The 18,792-nt window shown below is 36.3% G+C and overlaps 4 protein-coding genes and 1 long non-coding RNA gene across 5 annotated transcripts in view; 1 reads left to right on the forward strand and 4 right to left on the reverse strand.

Moving 5' to 3' along the window:
- Pgant2 (polypeptide N-acetylgalactosaminyltransferase 2) overlaps positions 1 to 18,792 on the forward strand; it is a 53,722-nt gene that overhangs the window by 14,269 nt on the left and 20,661 nt on the right. The window contains exon 2 of the mRNA XM_088044386.1: positions 4,294 to 4,562. Coding sequence (XP_087900512.1) covers positions 4,294 to 4,562 — 269 coding nt within the window. The remainder of the gene's footprint in view (positions 1 to 4,293; positions 4,563 to 18,792) is intronic.
- LOC148169949 (glucose dehydrogenase [FAD, quinone]-like) lies at positions 8,446 to 10,746 on the reverse strand. The gene is made up of 6 exons (XM_088043486.1): positions 10,620 to 10,746; positions 10,356 to 10,571; positions 8,878 to 10,311; positions 8,715 to 8,826; positions 8,605 to 8,643; positions 8,446 to 8,533 (listed from the first exon to the last, which is right to left on the reverse strand). Exons 2-6 carry the CDS (start codon positions 10,432 to 10,434, stop codon positions 8,446 to 8,448), a joined length of 1,752 nt encoding a protein of 583 aa, XP_087899612.1. The 5' UTR covers positions 10,435 to 10,571; positions 10,620 to 10,746.
- On the reverse strand, positions 11,443 to 15,817 carry LOC148169950 (glucose dehydrogenase [FAD, quinone]-like). Its single transcript, XM_088043029.1, has 4 exons — positions 15,682 to 15,817; positions 13,433 to 13,603; positions 13,173 to 13,388; positions 11,443 to 13,127 (listed from the first exon to the last, which is right to left on the reverse strand). Exons 2-4 carry the CDS (start codon positions 13,599 to 13,601, stop codon positions 11,653 to 11,655), a joined length of 1,860 nt encoding a protein of 619 aa, XP_087899155.1. The 5' UTR covers positions 13,602 to 13,603; positions 15,682 to 15,817; the 3' UTR covers positions 11,443 to 11,652.
- Positions 15,733 to 16,156, reverse strand: LOC148169951 (uncharacterized). The gene is made up of 3 exons (XR_015770630.1): positions 16,035 to 16,156; positions 15,867 to 15,975; positions 15,733 to 15,803 (listed from the first exon to the last, which is right to left on the reverse strand). It is a non-coding gene; the product is annotated as an uncharacterized LOC148169951 (long non-coding RNA).
- Positions 16,544 to 18,506, reverse strand: LOC148169952 (glucose dehydrogenase [FAD, quinone]-like). The gene is made up of 3 exons (XM_088043391.1): positions 18,317 to 18,506; positions 18,056 to 18,271; positions 16,544 to 18,003 (listed from the first exon to the last, which is right to left on the reverse strand). Exons 1-3 carry the CDS (start codon positions 18,483 to 18,485, stop codon positions 16,553 to 16,555), a joined length of 1,836 nt encoding a protein of 611 aa, XP_087899517.1. The 5' UTR covers positions 18,486 to 18,506; the 3' UTR covers positions 16,544 to 16,552.

An 18,792-nucleotide genomic window follows, 5' to 3' on the forward strand; every position in this document is an offset into this window, starting at 1 on the left:
TTGTAAATTGATATCCGAATCGTGACAAGGAGAAAAATTGATTTCGTTTCTGTTGGAAACTAAAAAATAATGACGAAGGCTCAAAGCAGATTTTAGTTTAATTTTGCTTATAAAACCGTAATCACCATTGTCATTGATATTTTTTCCAATTTTTCCGATAAAAATTGACCGATGAGTAATGGAGATTAAACGAGCCGAGGTCGTATTCAATACGATTTAATTCCCCCATAAATTCCCCCAGAAATCGGTTTCTATGTGTTATAATAAAAAGTTAGTGTAACACGAAATTTATTTTCTCTTATCGAAGATCGCTCTTAGCTTGTAGAAATGTAGTGCTCACAGTTTTAAGTGCTGTGAAATTTCCTAGCTTAATCCACTAACATGAATTATTATTGTCTGCTTGATAATTTACGCTAAAAACACAGTGCTGAAAGAACAGGAGATAGAACATGACAAGATTAGCTTGAAGTGAATTTAATTTTCTTTTTATGAAACGAAATTGCTCTAATGTTTTTTACTGGTTAATTATTACCGAAATATGGATCAGGCCGTTTTACGAATCGACAAATAAATCCAATTTTATGCTCAAAAGGAAAATTTTCCAATATGATCGCGTGTGTATTTGGGTGGAAAGCTTTTCCACACTGACAAAACGAACTCTTCACAAGCAAATATTAGTGATGAGCGACAAACGAAAATACTTATAAATGTATTACGTTTTGCTTTGTTCTCAGTATGTGCATAAAAAAGAGCAGAGAACGTGCATATCCAATTAATGAAAAAATTCTTCTTCCTTCTCCCCATTCTTCACATTCAAGATCCGTCGAATTTCTTTTTAATTAATGCAGTATTTGCAAACTGCCTGCCCAGAAGCCAGGTTCAGTTTGAGTAGTTTAAAACCCAAAGAGCGTCTTTAGAATTTAATGTTCACGTGTCAAAATTAGCCACAGGTACCATTATTTTCCTAGCAGGTGGTCTTACCCAACGCAGTTCAGGTTTTATTTTTAAATCCAACATGTAAAAAAAGGAAAATATGGCAAAGCCTGAACTGTTTTCGCAATGTCGTCACGGTTTGTTTTGTGTTAATATCTTAAAATTTTTCCCTCCTCTGTATTGTTTACAGATATTATAGTAATGGGATAAAAGGCTTTTAGTTCACCTACTCTTTGAAACTCGAGTTGTTATACTAATATTTCTAGCTCGTTTAATATCCTGCCGACAATATGTTATTAAGTTACGGAAGTTTGCTGGAAGCGTCTTTAGAACACGATGCGTTTTAGTATTCTACAGATTAATATAGTTTATATTGTTATTCGATACCATTTCCATTATCATGCTCTAAATGTTCACATTTACGAACTTTATCTACATTGTTGTAACTGTGTTTTGCCAATTAGTGGGATTTCGATACAAATTGTCAATGTCGTAATAACAATTTTCTGAGTAGTCTGGTTAGACGAATAAAGAGCGATCGACTTCTGGAGTAAGAACGAGCAAATAACATACCACGGTGTAGGAGATGGTTGGAGATCGGAGGATGTCGATGGACGTTATAAAACGGATTATGTATATTTTGTACAGGAGTAGATTGGTACTGCTTTTTAATAGCATCTGCGATTTTCTCGGCTATCATTACAGCAGCAGCATTTGTATGCCCTGAAATAGTTGTTGGAAAAACTCCCGCGTCAACAACTCGTAAATGTTCAATTCCGTGCACTTTTAAATTGTTATCAACTACTGAAGTTGTTGCATTCGAACCCATCGCTGTTGTTCCACATGGATGAAAAATGGTCTCCGCCATCAAACGAATTGCACATTCCCAGTATTGGTGCGAATACATCGTAAACTGAACGCAGATTGGAGGATTAACAAGTATTGTTTCCATGTCTTGGAAGGATGTCGTTTTTGTTAGATTTACAATAAACTCGATCCCTTCAATGAGATTATCAATGTCTTCTTGTTCTGCAAACATGTTTAGATCAATATCGGGGAAGTCAATAGGGTCGCTTGATTTCAGGGTAATGCGGCCACGAGACTTTTCGTGGAGGAGAATCAGTCCGATGCAAAAATCACTAGTTGGGTTTAAGTTATTCTCATCCAAGCCGTGATTAAACAAAATGTATTCAACTGCTGGTACTTTCGTTGGTTTGTCACCGGTATACAAAAAACCGAGACCTTCTACAGCTGCAGGTTTTGTAAGGCGTCCGTAGCCATTTAAGTACTGTTGAATGAATTGGTTCAAAGTGTTAGGTATAGGGATGTCATTAGTGTGAAGTATCAGAGAAAACAATGGGTGGTCTAAAAGATTTTTCCCAACTGGTAAATCTGCAAGGACTGTTATTCCCAGTTCTTCGAGATGGTCTCGAGGTCCTATTCCTGACAACATTAATAACTGAGGGGAGTTGATAGCTCCTGCGGAAATAATTACTTCTTTTCTGGCTGTCACTTTAAACTTCTGGTTTTGCGTTACAAACTCCACTCCTTGTGCCGCTTTTGTTTCAGGATCAATAATTATTCGTGTTGCTAATGCTCTTGTTTTGACTTTTAAGTTTTTTCGCTTGCGGGCACCTTTGAGAAAGGCTGTTCCTGTGCTGTGTCTCACACCTCGTTTAATGTTCAGTTGAACCTGCGAAGAGCCGTTTTGTTGTAATCCATTGTAATCTAACACTGATACGCCTAGTTCTTTAGTTGCGTTAATAAACGCGGAGAAAACTTTTGGGCTTGGTTTGGCGTACTCTACATTCCAGAGACCACCCTTTCCGTGGTAACCATCATCACCTTCGATTTGAGAATTCTCAGATTTTATGAAATAGGGTAAAACGTCTTCGTACGCCCACCCTGGATTCCCTAGCTCAGCCCATGTGTTGTAATCCTGAGCGTTACCTCGGACGTACATTACGGCGTTGATGGAACTGCATCCACCGATGACTTTTCCTCTGGGAACGGGGCATTTGCGATCGAGTTTATCTAAAAATAGTCTCTGTTTGGTCCCCAAGTGTTATATTTTTTTGCTTACTTAGACAAGAATTGTTTTGACTTGTGGTATAATACCCCCAATTTATCTCACTGCGCTGAAGATAGCGCCACATCGCCGGGATTTTATTAAAATCATCTTCTTCCCCTCCCGCTTCCAGCAAAAGTACGTTAAAATTATCTTCGGACAACCTGGTGGCTAGCACACTTCCTGACGATCCAGCTCCCACGATGATAAAATCATACGTACCAAAATCTGAATAACTTTCATCAAATTCAGGTTAATCGCTTACTAATTATTACCATTGATGACCTTTGACTCGGCTCCCGCACGAAATTCTTCGTTGCTTGTGGGGCTTATGAAAACCTGACTCTGAGCGGTTCTTCGGAGGATCAAAGTTTCGTAGTACTCGGTTTTTAGGGTTTGTGACAAGGAATAGGCACCGGACAACAAGCAGCTGGCTAAAATTAAGGTGTACATTTTGTTCGAGATGTTAGTTTCGGTCAGCCGCAATTGTTACTTATAGTTGGGCTTAACTACAGTAATAAAGATAGAAGTAGTGAGATTACAATTGTTTAATTGCTGTTTTTCTATTATTGCACGCGCCTGCAACAAGCTATTACCATAATTCACGTAATTGTTAAAGAGAACTTTGTCATGTTAAATATTTAGTTTGAATTTGTAATGGAAAATCTAATTGTAAAATTAAGTCAAAAAAGTGGTTTTGAAAAAATTCTATTGTGTTTAAATTACACTTGATATGACTTGGCGAAGCAGCGGCCGTACGTAAGAATTAAAATTGTTTAATTACTGTTTTTCTATTATTGCATTCGTTTGCAACAAGGTATTATCATAATTCACGTAATTTTTAAAGAGAACTTTGTCATGTTAAATATTTAGTTTAAATTTGTACTGGAAAATCTAATAGTAACATTAAGTAGAAAAAGTGATCTTGAAAAAATTCTATTGTGTTTAAATTCCACTTGACTTCGCGAAGCAGTGGCCGCACGTGAAGGACCTTCTTACGTGCGATAGCAGCATAAGAAAGTGTTTGCCGTTACAAAACCGCATGCAGATTATCGAAGTGTAAATATGCGTTTCGCATAAATCGTCCATTCTGAAAAACATTTCCTAAAAAGCGAATCTGCTTGAACTCCCACAAGAAAATGCGATCACGGAAGAGAAAGTACAGTCGGATAATCTAAGTCGGATCACTTTTGTTGTGGGAAAAATAGAATTGCAGCATCCCGAAACCTTTCACTGTCACTATTATTTAACCGTAACACGAGTTTATTGAGTGTAAATCTTTTTATTTCCAGACTGAAAACCGAGCTCTAAGACTGAAAGAAGGGGTGACGATGGCACAATATAGCGACGATTCTGCTCCAGGGCCGGCCGTCCCTTTAGCTTTACAAAGCTTGGAAACGACAGATGGGAGACTCACCTGGAATTATTTCGATGAAACGGGCTATGTTGCCAGGGGTGGACTGCGACAAGGAGAAGATCCTTATATCCGTAATAGGTTTAATCAAGAAGCTAGCGATAATTTACCAAGCAATAGGGAAATTCCGGACACTAGGAATGCGATGTAAGTCCATATTCAACTGTGCAATAAATCCGGTGATAAGAAATCGGGTCGCATGTGAAAATGTAATAAATACCGACTTTTCATTGTAACTGAAAGGAAAAATCAACGGAGATAGCAGTTAAGTTAACTGTTACCATCCACGTTTTTGTTTGCTTTCTCAAATTTAAATTCGTGTTGTTTGGGTACAAGTCACGCGAAAACATGAGAATTTTCCCTGATGTTTTCGACAATTGCATTGCGCAATTTAGCTCCGGAGGTTTTTCTGTGTACTCGAAATTAAAATATTTTCAAAGCTGTGGCGCAATTTCAGCAGATGACCACTCGCAACTGTGGTATTCAGGTTACCAGTCCTTTCTCTATTGATTAATAAGTATTTACGGATTATATTTTGACAGTAAAAGTGAGCATATGTGACCGTGAACCTGATCTAATTCACTTTCGAATATCCGGAAGCTATCACGAAAGAACTAAATTTCTACTTTTCCAAGATTTGATAACGCTTTTTTGAATGTTAATTACTGCACCGAAGAAAGTTTCGTTTTCAGCTCTACAGAGGTTGCGAGAAACAAACTGACCTTTGCAAAGTTTGAATTTGTTTGAGGTGAGATAAAAATTTGTTAAATTGCACCGGCACGACCATCTATACGGAGCGAGGAAATTACAACGTGTATAGTCTCAAGTTAACCATTACTTACCCATTTTGAGTATGTAAATTTCCGTTTATTACCACTACACCGATTTATTGTCCGTACTATTCTCTAGTGGAATATGTTATTAGATTTTATGTCAAACTGCATAATGATGCAGGACGTTATTGGATGATTATAACCATATTCATCATCTTCTCTGATTGTTGATTATTATCCACGCAGTGTCCACTGTGAGGTTTCACTTCCGGTGAAATTACCTTTTTCAAAATTTGCAGTTTGCTAAGAATGCATTAGAGCAAGAAAATATTGCATCGACAACAGTATTTCTAGCTTACAAGAAAAACAAGTGCTGGAAAAAGTTTTTAATAGTCGACTTGTCATGACGGAATTAATACATAAAGCGCTTTCGTTCGTTACGTTGCAATTTAATTAGTCCTCCTAATAAGGAAGTAATTGGGTGGGTTGTCATCTGAAAAATTCTCGTAAAGTAATATCTGGAGCCTCATATTTAATGTAGGAATTATTTGAACTAAAAATACACCGCCCGCACAGTTTGTTGACTTATTTTTAAGTCTACAAACTGTTTATGATTTATGCAACCAACTATTCTTTTTGTTTTCTTTTTTGTAGTGCAGCCACTTCTGTGAACCAATGTTTATGAATTTTACGCGATTCAATTAAACAATAATTCAACCTTTTATGGAGAACAATGGTTGTGTGTTGCTCAGTTGTGCATAAAAGCAAAATATGTTGCCAGGTGCTGTTAAATTAAATTATGCATGTACAGTATGTGTATTTATGAAGTTGAGTTCAGGCAATAAAAGACGACATTATTCGTAATAGCCGACTTTGAAAATGAAAGGAGGCATAATATAATTCACATTTTTTGCCGCCGGAATGCGTTAAATGATATTTGACAGTCATGACTCGACTGTGATGAGAACGGTAGAAATTTTCGAGACAAAATACAAAAGCCTGCATTCAACTTTTCAAATGCAAGTGAGTAGTTGAATTTATCGCCTCTGAAAAATGAAATTTTTGTCGTGCTGAATTATTGTCAGATGGGCCACTCGAAACTATGCTGAATTTTAACCAGTTTTAGCTTTTACACTTTCTTTTTTTTGTTAAAAATGTAAATCAAATTGGTTTCCATGTTGCATCCAATTTCCATTCGATTCCGGTAAAGACTGAAATCGTTATAGAGGAGAATATAAATTTTATTTATGTTACTCGGTTTGAAATAAAATACCTTTTGTTTTATGAGGGCGCATTTCTCTTCCTTCGTCTTAACACTTGAAGGCGTACAAGAGCTTAAAGCCGGTTCTGTGGTTACTTTAAATGTCGTAAGCTCCCTGAATTTTAAGATCACTTTTATATCAATGTTATGTTTCACCATATAATATAGCAGTAAATTTGGATTTTCGAATTTGGAATATGCAAGACCGAATTCTTAACAACAAAAGCGCGAGAAAAACGGATCTTCGTGTTGTTTCCCTGCCTTCATTAGCATTTTCACCCAAAGACTGTTTTCTCTCGAATGGTAAATTCGTTCATTCTGTGCCGATCCCATCTCCTTCATGTAATTATCCACGTCTTTAGAACTGTTCAAGTAGTTAACATCGATATTAGGATGATCAAGGGGATCGGACGTTTTCCGAGTACATTCTGCCCGAGGAAGAATCAAACGAAATCTGAAGTTGAATTGATTTCTAAGAACTTTGCGACTGTGTTTTGCTGTAGCTGAAGTTCAGGGAAACAATTAACAGCGATCATGGGGGCACCTGAAAGGTCTGTTTATGACTATTGTACTGAACAAATTCAACTTCAATTTGCGCAATTTGGTAGCAAGTGCATGTGGGATAATGATAACATTCTCCCGCTTCCGTGCTCTGCTTCCTTCACAATAAGCTCAGCTTTATAGAAACAACAATATCGCTGTAATGAACATGTGGACTCCAAGTTTTCGTTGATTTTAAAAACAATTCCTGAAGGTATTCTCCCTTTTTCTATTATTTGCGGGTTTTCTGGATACAAGGCCACAAAGTAGGGACATTCTTTTGTGGGCTATTCTATAAAATTCGCGCGACTTGACCCGGTATAAATTCCGAAACCTATTCAGCCACTTCCGTCTATAACTTGACCTCGAGGGACTTACATTTTTTATCCACCATTCCTCCAATAAATTACTGTTAATGTGAAAAGGGCGTCTTTCTTTTTCTCTAAACAACATGTGCTTTGCTCCTCTTCACCTGCAGCTCCCACTACAGAGATCCTCTGTGTTACCACAAAGCACCGACGAGAGCTTAGTCAACAATTTTGTCAACGTCTGATTGGAGATACGTCCTTACTAACACCACAGCAAATTTCGTTGTTGTTGCTAACAACATTATCGTGACGGCTCTCCTGATACTAGATACATATCAAAGGAAAACAAAAAGGCTCATTTACAAGAAAAGCGACTCGATCCTATTCAGTAGCGCGGTTGAGCACGTCCAGAAGTCACGAATGGTGGTTAAATATCCACTTTTATGCCATCAGGTTCTCCTTCGTTTTGTGACCGATGGTCTATGTTACTGCATAATAATCGTTAGTTCATACAGCGTTACAAATATTACTTTTATAGCCTCGTTATATTTCAGGCTGTTTGCTATGGCTGCTTCCACAACAATTGCTTTGTGTTTCCCGATTGAAAATGTACTTTTTTTTTAATGAGTGTATAGGAATTTTTTATTAAGTCAAAGAAACGAAATTTCTATGTTAAGGAAATTGTAAGATACGTTTAAAGCGGTTTGGGATATTTTACATTCCAAGAACTTCGCGTTTCGATTTATATCTTGACAAACATAAGAGACTTCAAACTTTATAATGCAATTTAAGATGACTTTGGAAACTATTCAGAGTTGATTGAAATCTTTGCAGATCTTGTAACAAACTCCATTTCATCGGCTTTAGTATTCTCATTCACGGAGTGCACCTTGAAGAAACTTTGGTAAAAACAACTAATATTCCATATTTTTTAGAACTGAGAAATTGCTATTATTATTGTAGTGTAATCTACTTGATTGGAGTCCTGGGGATATAAATATCTGTAAGGAATTATTTTGGTGTGGGCGAACACTTGTTTACCAGAATTGAACGTTTTTTATTCCATGCATGTCTAGATATACCAAATGCATAACACATAGCATAACAACGTGACCGATAAAATATCTACTCGGTTAAAGGCCGTCATATCAAGAAACCATTCCAATAACACTCAGCATTATTTTATTGCATTTCGTGGTTTTAGACATTTTCGGTAACAAATTTAATTTAATTAAACTACCACATTGATGTATAGTCGTGATGTTTGAAAATCGAGGTGCAGTTGTTGTTTATACACATGTGTTTACCGTAGTAATGCGTATTTGATTACGTTTAAGTAAATTAATCTACCCAAACTATGCATAACAATGAACTTACAAATGTGTGTAACTGAATTTCATTAATTCGTTTTGGTTACATGTCATAAATTTTATCGACTGAGCTGGGGCTGCTGCGGTTAACCCCAACGCCCTTATTATTAATAGCAGCTGGGATATGAATCAAACTGAAAAGGGTTGACTCCAGTTTTTCTGATGTGATATTGCGACTTTAAGAAAATTTAAAATTTATTTAATCATAACTGTAATGTCTTTTGATAACATCCGCGATTTTTTCCGCCACCATTATTACAGGCGCGTTGGTATGACCAGAAATGGTCGATGGAAACACACCGGCGTCCACAACTCGCAGTCCTCTAATTCCATGAACATTTAGATTTGTATCCACCACGGAGGTTTCGTAGTTGGGACCCATTGGAGTCGTTCCACAGACATGGAATATCGTGATCGTCATATGTCGTACAATACACTCCCAAAATGATTTCGAATTCTTTTCAAAATCGGTACAAATTGGAAATTCTAAAAGCGTCGCGTTCATTGCTTGAAAGGCTTCAGTTTTGAGAAGCTTCAATGCAAACTCTATTCCTTCAACTATGGTGTCTACATCTTCCTGTTCGTTTAACATGTTTAAATCGATATTGGGAAAGTCTACAGGATTTGAGGACTTTAGCGTCAATCGACCTCTTGACTTCTCGTGGAGTAAAACTAACAGAATGGTGTTATCAGTCGCTGGGTTCATTTGAGCCATGAAATTTTGTAAGGTCTCATTGTAGTTATAGCTGCGAGCTAAAATCGGTACGGGATTTCCTCCCGAAGGAACGTAGAGATATTCAATTGTGGGTATTCCCAGGGAGTTATTTGTGGTATCGATGAAACTGATGCCACTAGCACCAGCCCCTCTAGTTAAAGGACCTAAACCTTTCAAATACAGTTCTATCAATTCTGTGTTGTTAAACATTGCACTAGTGTGGTTTGTTCTGAAAAAGAAAGCGGGAAACATTGGATGCTCTAACATTTTTTGACCCACGGGCAGATCAGCGAGGACTTCAATTCCTAAGTCTTCTAAGTGGGCTTTTGGTCCTATTCCTGATAGCATTAAAAGTTGCGGGGAGTTAACAGCCCCACCCGACAAAATCACTTCTTTTTTTGCAACCACTTGGAATTTCCTGTTGTTTGATATGAATTCAACTCCTGTTGCCACTTTGTTTAATGGATCTATCTTCACTTTTGTTACAAAAGCACGTGTGACCACTTTAAGATTTCGTCTGCTACGAGCACTCGATAAAAATGCTCTACCAGCACTCTGTCTTTGTCCTGCTTTAATATTAAATTGTAGTTCACTTGCACAACGATGGTTCCACGCATTGTAATCTGACACTGAAACATCCAATTCCACATTGCTTTTGAGAAAATCTTGAAGTAGCTCCGCAGGTGGTAAGGAGTACTGAGCATTCCACAGACCACCTTTCCCGTGGTAACCTTCTTCACCATAAACTTGCGAGTTTTCTGATTTGATGAAGTAAGGGAGTACTTCTTCGTACGACCATCCATCGTTTCCAAGTTCCACCCATTTGTCGTAATCCCTCGGGTTTCCTCGCACGTACATCATTGCATTGATGGCACTGCTACCACCGATGGCTTTTCCTCTTGGGACGTTACATTTCTGATCCACCATCCCTGTGGATCAATCAGAAAATTCTCACTTACGAAACTGCACTTACCTAAACAACTCTTGTTCTGCTTCGTCGTTTGGTAACCCCAGTTCATGTCACTCAGTTGAAGGTACGTCAACATACCCATAATTTGATTGAAGTCGTCTTCTTCACCTCCAGCTTCTAACAAGAGTATTTTGAAATCACTGATTTCCGAGAGTCTTGTTGCTAGGACGCTGCCGGCGGAACCGGCGCCAACGATGACAAAGTCGTAACATCCAAAATCTAAAATCGATCGCTGTAGATGCACAAAAACAATAACAATAATTTTACCGTAAATTGCTTTGGATTCGACTCCTTTCCTGAATTCTTCATTAGTTCGGGGCAATTCATAACTATTCGCTTGACTGGTTTTTTGATTTATAAGTTTGCTGTAATATTCAGTGGAGAGTGAACAATGAGCACTCACAAAAACTGTACTTAGAACAGTATAAAATAAGAACTGCATCTCTTTGCCTGTTTAAAACGCTTCTGGTTGGATAGAATTCGTTAATAGATATCTCGTTATGTTGGTTGGTATAATTATGATTAAAATTTGTTTCTTGGTTGGGAAGGTGTTTTTGGAGGTCTCGTTTTACATAACAATGTAAAATATTGACTTAAGTTAATTAAGTAAACTAACATAAAACTATATTTGTGGTGAACTTATCACTAAATCCCTAGTTAAATACCAAATATTTTTGCAAAAAATTGTTATTTAGGATCGTAAATTCAATTGGATAATAACATTAAAAATCACGTTAAAACAGAACAGTGATAATTTTTCTCATGTTTTACCATAAATTTATTTTGATGTTAAATTCATTTTAGCAAAAGCGAATTTTCGAAGTTAAAGGATAACAAAAAGATATAATAATTTGATATTTTATTATTTCAGAATAATTCAGAAACGATCTGCTTTCAATCTCCAAATTTTCAAAGATCAGATTTGTCGACAAAAAATATGAAAAAAAGATTTCTCTATCTTCGATAAATACAATCATTAAAAGTGGACCTATTAGCAAGTTAACGACTTGAGGGAGTTTTCGATGTTAGAAAACGGTTTTAATTTTTTAAATATTTATTTCTTCTAATTATAACTATCTAAAGAATAACTATCATTGACTACGTCTAACTATGAATTTCTACTACTGCACATGACATTTTAACGACTCTATATAATACAACAAAGTGTCGAGGTTGCACTGTGGCATAGTCGCGGGTGGTACAGGGATGTAACTAGGGCGACATTACAATTTAAAAAACGTTGTGTAATTTAGATTTTTTTTGACTTGTTTCACCAGAGCTTAAATTCTTTTTATTCATATTAAATACCCAATATCCATAATGTCTCTTTTTTGTAGCCATACTCTTTTTTAATTACATCGGAAATTTTTTCCGCGATCATAATCGCCGCAGCATTTGGGTGTCCCGACAAAGTCGTAGGAAACACCCCAGCATCGACAATTCGTAAATTCTTTAACCCAAGGACTTTTAAATTTGTATCAACGACGGAATTCTTCGGATTTGGGCCCATTGGAGTTGTACAGCATGCATGGTAAATGGTAGTTGTCGTTTGCCGAATAACACATTCCCAGAACTTCTTCTCAGAACTCTTAAACTCTTGGCAGATAGGATAATCCAGAAGTTGTGCGTCAATTTCTTTAAACGGCTTCGTTTTGAAAAGGTCGATAACAAATTTAATGGCTTCGATCACGTTGTCAACATCTTCTTGTCTATCAAACATGTTTAGATCAATCTCAGGAAAGTCAATCGGGTTCGCTGATTTCAAAGAGACTGTGCCTTTAGATTTGGGATGGAGTAGTGCTATTAATATTCCTATGTCTGTTTGGGGGTTTATTTTATTCATGTAGTTCTCATGGAGGTTCTTGTTGTAGTTGTAGGCTCTACTCATGATAGGCATGGGAGTGCCAGTTGGTGGTACGAAGAAGTATTCAGTTATAGGGATATCTTGAGGACCGTTTTTGGGAGGTAAAAATCCGAGAGCCTCTGAAGCTGCTCCTAGAGTTAAAGGGCCTTCACCTTTTAAATACATTTCTACTAGATGTCGTGTGGTTTGTTTCTGAGCGGTGTAATTCGTTCGAAACGTTAAAGCCGAAAACATGTTGTGATCTCGTAGATTTTTACCAACAGGCAAATCTGTGAGTACTTTAATTCCAATTTTTTTTAAATGAGATTTTGGACCTATTCCTGACAGCATTAGTAGTTGCGGAGTGTTGAAAACACCTCCAGACAGAATAATTTCATTCCGCGCAGCGGCTTTGTATTTTTTGTTGTCTTGTACAAATACCACTTCTTCTGCTATTTTAGTTTTAGGATTTATAACCACTTTTATTACCAGTGCTTTCGTTAGTACTTTAAGATTTTTTCGTTGGCGGGCATTCTGCAAGAACGCGGTTCCAGTGCTTTGTCTCTTACCGCGTTTTAAAGAGAATTGTAATTCTGCAGCACCAATGGTATCACGTCCGTTGTAGTCCAAGATAGTCATATTTGCTTCAATGTTAGCCTGGATGAAGTTTCGAAGAAGTGGCGTTCGTGGTTTAGAGTATTCTACATTTAGGAAGCCTCCCTTTCCATGGTACCCTTCATCACCATCGATCTGTGAGTTTTCAAATTTTCGAAAATAAGGAAGAACTTCTTTAAAAGACCATCCGGGGTTTCCCAACTCCACCCATTTATCATAATCTTTACTGTGACCTCTGATAAACATCATCGCATTAATTGCACTACTACCACCGATCGATTTTCCTCGCGGCATATTACATTTCTGTTCCTTCATTCCTGAGAAACACAAACTTAGGGAGGAAAACCCGTCAAATTACATACCTAAGCAGCTTTTGCTTTGACGTGTTGTGTAATATCCCCAATTCATTTCGCCGAATTGTAGATATGAGTTATAAGCCGTTATTTGATTAAAGTCGTCTTCTTCACCTCCCGCTTCTAATAAAAGTATAGTAAAATTGTCAATTTCCGAAAGTCGCGTGGCTAAGACTGAACCTGAAGAACCAGCTCCAACTATAATAAAATCGAAAGAACCAAAATCTGAAAATTTGTGAGTAAGTGAATAGGCGATTTTTAAACTGTACCGTTGACGTCGCGAGATTTATATCCGGTGTTAAACTCTTCGTTCCGGTGGGGCACTTTAAAAGAATCAGTTTCTTTAATTCGCTGTTTGATGAGCTTCTCGTAATATTCAACGGTGAGGGATCCACCAACAATGGTCACGAGTGGGAAGATTAGAAGTACCAGTTGCATTGCTATTTAGTAGAGATTATTATATGGTTAAAGTATGCTTCTTGCTTAGGTCGACTTGATAAATAAACTGTTTTCAGAGAGTTGGTAAATACTAATTTCCTATCGTTAATGGATACACTTGCGCTTATTTTAAATAAATGACACAATTTTATCACCAACAATAATAACAATAAGCTGAAACTGCATGTTGCTAATGGAAAATTAAATGTGGCAGTATAGTTGGCATATTTTGCTGCAGTATCTATTTAATTATTACGGAATTCTTTGAATAAGTGCGGACAAAATGCTTCTATTCAGTAAAAGTTGCTACGATTAACTCGTTACTTAATAGGCAATTTACATTAAAACAATAATTGAATGAATAATGGATGAAACCGACTCATGCATTGTTAATATACAAAATAGTTGGATCATTTAAGAATCTACGTCTGTTAACGCCGTCTCATTTATTGATTTAACTTTTTTTTTATCATTTTTAGGTGTTTGTGTTTTATATTAAAAAAACATATTTATTGTTATAATATAATGTATGAATCGTGGACCCTCATCATTCGCGGGGGTTGCGATCCAATTTTAAGACGCGAATGTTGAGTCTATTAACTCTAGAACTTCAGACATGTTAAGTCAACGAAAAGTACTAGAGAAATGACAGAAAACAGAAACGTATTTTGTGCAATATTTCGTAGAATTGTTCCGAAAAAACATAAAAGCTGTATGACATTTCCGTTTAAGAATTTTATTTATTTCAAAGGGGCCGCGAATGTTGAGAGGTCTACTGTATAACATAAGTAATTTTGATTTTGATTTTTTAAAGTTTCATCATTTTTAACTTGTTTTACATACAGGCTGTCCGGAGAGTGGCGCACCACCTTGAAAGGGGGTAATTTCATGATCCCCCAGAGTACCAAAAAAATGTTAAAAAAAAATCCAGACTATCTGTTTACGCAGGAGGACCAAAAGAAAATTAAGAAAATGGCAACATTGCTGAACTGTTTCCCAAATTATTTAAATTTCCAGTATTCAAAGTCGTAGTAACAACGTTGCTGTTGTATTGTTGGCGTTAGTCAGGTCGGTTTATGAACGAGTAATTTAACTATGGTTTCATGTGAACGATGCCACACTGATTTGTTGGTTCAATTCACGAGATTGGTGATTCAAAAATCTTGTTAACAGTTTTCAGGCATTCCTTACAAGATTTTTCCGATTTTTTTTTGCACTATGCTTTTGCGCAAAATGTTCTTTAGGTAACAAATTCATTTGAACTTAAAATTATTGCACAGAAATCGTAAATTCTGACATTAAACTTCTACTCGTCAATTCCATCATGAAAAATTGAAGACATGGATTTTTTTTAACATGTTTCTAGTGATCTATGGCATTGTCCGATAATACAGTATTACGATTATTGCTACGAACGGCAAGATTAGAAGAAGCAGTTGCATTCCTTTTTTTTCGTCTTTCATTTGAAATATTTTAGTATATTGTAGCTTCTGACTGTTCTGAACGATATTTAAGACTGCGTTGAAAAGTTGCAGTGGTGACGTGCGAATATGTAAATATACCAAGTGAATTGTCTGATAACAGGACTGTAATGACTTGGAAACACAATAAAAAATACAACTTACACTTGTCATTAGATACCAAAATATTTCTAAAAAAATTAAGGATCTACGTTGTATTATTGACGACAACGAAATATGTACGGCTAAATTGTCTAGCGTAATTTTCACTTTAAATCATAGGCGCACTTCTAATTGTCATTTATGACAATTGATGACAGTAAGTAGTTAAAATCGGCTAAATATTAAACTGTAGTCGAAAAACCAAGAGCTATTGCAAAATTTGATGAAAATCGGTCGCTAAGAGTAGTGGCTGCTGATTAGTAAGAGTTGTATAGGTAAAATAAAATGTTTAGAGAAAAATCAAAAAGGACGCCACTGGTCAAAGTGTGATTTACATTATGGAAATTTAATGAAAAATCCATGACAACGAAAAAGTCGTTCACTTTTCGGTGTCGCCGATAGTACATCCACTTTGTGCATTTTATGAATTTTGATTACTTAGACCTTATTTTGCATACCTGTGACTGTTCGAGCCTTAGTTATTCTTTCTTTTGGTTAGTGTATTATTATCGTGGTCTCTAAACACCTAAAATTTTGTTCTAAATGGTGCTACCAGGTTATCGTCGTGCAGGACTGGCGACTGCAACAGCATTTATTGAACATTTACTGAACATGAGGATTCTAAACACAATAACACAAATACTTGCAAGAATTTGCTTTGTTTATTTCATAGATTTATTGCTAATGTCAAATTTATCCACAGCAGTCGGTTTAGGTTGCAAGTGAAGTGAAATTTTCATCAGATGCGATTGCTGTTTAAAAACAGTAACGAACAAATTTAATAGCGACGCATTACTATGACAGAACTTACACGATCGTCTTTTGTACCGCCAAAACAACACTGCAATTGCAACATTTGCAACAGGAACGAATTACACGATGAAAATTTGTGACCTTGGGTGGACATTTGCAACCTAAACCAACTGTAACTATGTTTGCAAGTTTTATAGAAAAAAAATTTACAACGCGCTGCTTATGAAATGTGTATTTTGTGTTGCAGTTTCAATTCGTTAGAGTCTCGTTATTATATGACTCACTTTGTATACATAAAAAAAAAATTATATTTCACTTTATGCTTCTATAATTTATCAGGAATAAAGCTAAATTATTTCAAGCTACAAATTATAATATATAACGCTGTACGTAGAGAGTATAATTCAAGCTTTTAACTCCTGAAAAAAAGGACTGTAAGAAAATAAAATAAATCGAAAGAAATAATTGAGTTATTGCGTTTTATTATTACATCCAATTACATTAAAACTAAATAAATTTCAATTTTTTTATACAGTTCAATGCTTTGTGCAAGAAAAGGAGCGTCCTTATTGTGCATTATTTCCAATATCCGTACGTCTTCTTGATAATATCTGCAATTTTTTCCGCTACCATGACAGTTGGAGCATTAGTATGTCCAGAAATAGTCGATGGAAAAATTCCGGCATCAACGACTCTTAAATGACCAATCCCATGAACTTTCAGAACGTTATTAACTACAGATGTTCTGGGATTGGGGCCCATTGCTGTCGTTCCACATGGATGGTAAATAGTGGCTGTCATGTGCCGAATGAGACATTCCCAAAACTTGTTCGAAAACTTCTTAAATTCTGTGCAAATTGGGTAATCAAGAAGTGTCGCATTGATAGCTTTAAGCGGTCCTGTTTTGAAAAGCTCCATTACAAATTCAATACCCTTAATCATCGTGTCCACGTCTTCCTGTTCATCGAACATGTTTAGATCAATGTTGGGATAATCTAGAGGATCTGCGGATTTTAAAGTGATCTGTCCTCTTGATTTTTCGTGGAGTAATGCGAGAAGCAATGATAAATCTGTTTTTGGATTAACTTTACTCGTGAACTCGTTGACGATTTTGTCGTTGAAGTTGTATACTCTATTGGTTATGGGTGTACTACTTCCGGTTTGTGGGGTAAAAATATATTCAATGGTAGGCACGTCTTTGGGTGTTTCTCCAGTGTTGATAAGCCCAACCGCGTCTGCACTCGCTGGTTTTGTCAAAGGACCTAATCCTTTTAAGTACATTTTAATTTGCTCTTCTATTTTGTCACTTTCAATGGTGTAGTTGGTTCTAAACACCAAATTTGGGAACAAAGGGTGGTCAAGAAGATTTTTACCCACCGGTAAATCTGCAATCACTTTAATTCCTAACTCTTTTAAATGGTTTTTTGGTCCTACCCCTGAGAGCATTAAAATTTGGGGAGTACTGATGGCTCCTCCCGAGATGATAACTTCTTTTCTTGCTTTAGCTTGGAACTTCTCTTTTTCTGTTACAAACTCCACTCCTTGTGCTGTTTTTGATTTAGGATCTATGATTACTTTGGTCACTAAAGCTTTGGTCACGACAGTGACATTCTTTCGAGCTCTCGCATTGTCTAAAAATACAGTTGCAAGACTTTGTCTTCTCCCATGTTTAATATTAAATTGAATTTGGGAAACTCCACATTGAGTTTTGCCGTTGTAATCCACATGTGGAACTTGAAACTCCGAATTAGCATTTAAAAAAACGGGATACAGAGGTGACGTTGGCTCAGAGTATTGAACATTCCACAATCCTCCCTTTCCATGGTAACCGGGATCACCATCATTTTGTGCATTTTCAGATTTTAAAAAATACGGGAAAACCTCGAAAAAAGACCAACCAAGATTTCCCAACTGAACCCATTTATTGTAGTCTTTCGGATTTCCTCTGAAGTATTTAAGGTTGTTAGTAGCACCACTACCACCAATTGTTCTCCCTCTTGGAATGTGACACCTTTGATCCTTCATCCCTTCAATGCGCAAGTTAGATTTATAATTAAAAAAACACCTTACCTACCTTACCTAAACACGACTTGTTCTGGCGAGTAGTGTAGAACCCCCAATCTCGTTTACTGAACTGTTGATAATAAAACATCCCAGGAATTTCGCTAAAATCGTCTTCTTCACCTCCAGCTTCCAACAAAAGTATTTTCAAATCAGAGATTTCTGATAATCTTGTTGTTAAAACAGAACCAGCAGAGCCTCCACCAACAATAATGAAATCGAAGGAACCAAAATCTAAAACAATAATAAGTTGCGAAATTATTCACTATTGTTCTTTACCTTTTGCAGTGGTAGCTTGGAGCCCAGTCTTGAATTCTTCATTGTTTTCCGGCAATTTATAATTTTCAGCTTCTTTAGTTCGTTGATTTATTAGGTTCTTGTAATATTCGATGGTCAATGAATTTTCTGCTAATATTAAAGTCGGAAGAATTGTATACAAAATTAACATTTTTGCGTGTTGTTTCTGTTGTAGTCGACAATACAAATGTCTCAAGATTGTGCCATTGTGGATATTACACGCAAACAATTATGTGTAGACGTAAGAAGTTGATTTTTTTATCTGTATATAATTAACACATGCTAAAAAGTTTTGTATTTGAAGGCTTTCGTACATACTTTACCAAATTGTAATTATAGGTTTATATCTATGATAAATATGTCTATTTTGAGTTAGCTACCACAAATTCCATGATTGCTATTTTACACAGTAACAATGCAAGTAAATGTGATGCTAAAAAACGTTTGATATGGTTGGC

This window comes from Gnatocerus cornutus, chromosome 8 (genome assembly GCF_029298725.1).
Source record: "Gnatocerus cornutus isolate USDA-ARS CGAHR chromosome 8, icGnaCorn1.1, whole genome shotgun sequence".
Taxonomy (NCBI): Eukaryota; Metazoa; Arthropoda; class Insecta; order Coleoptera; family Tenebrionidae; genus Gnatocerus; species Gnatocerus cornutus.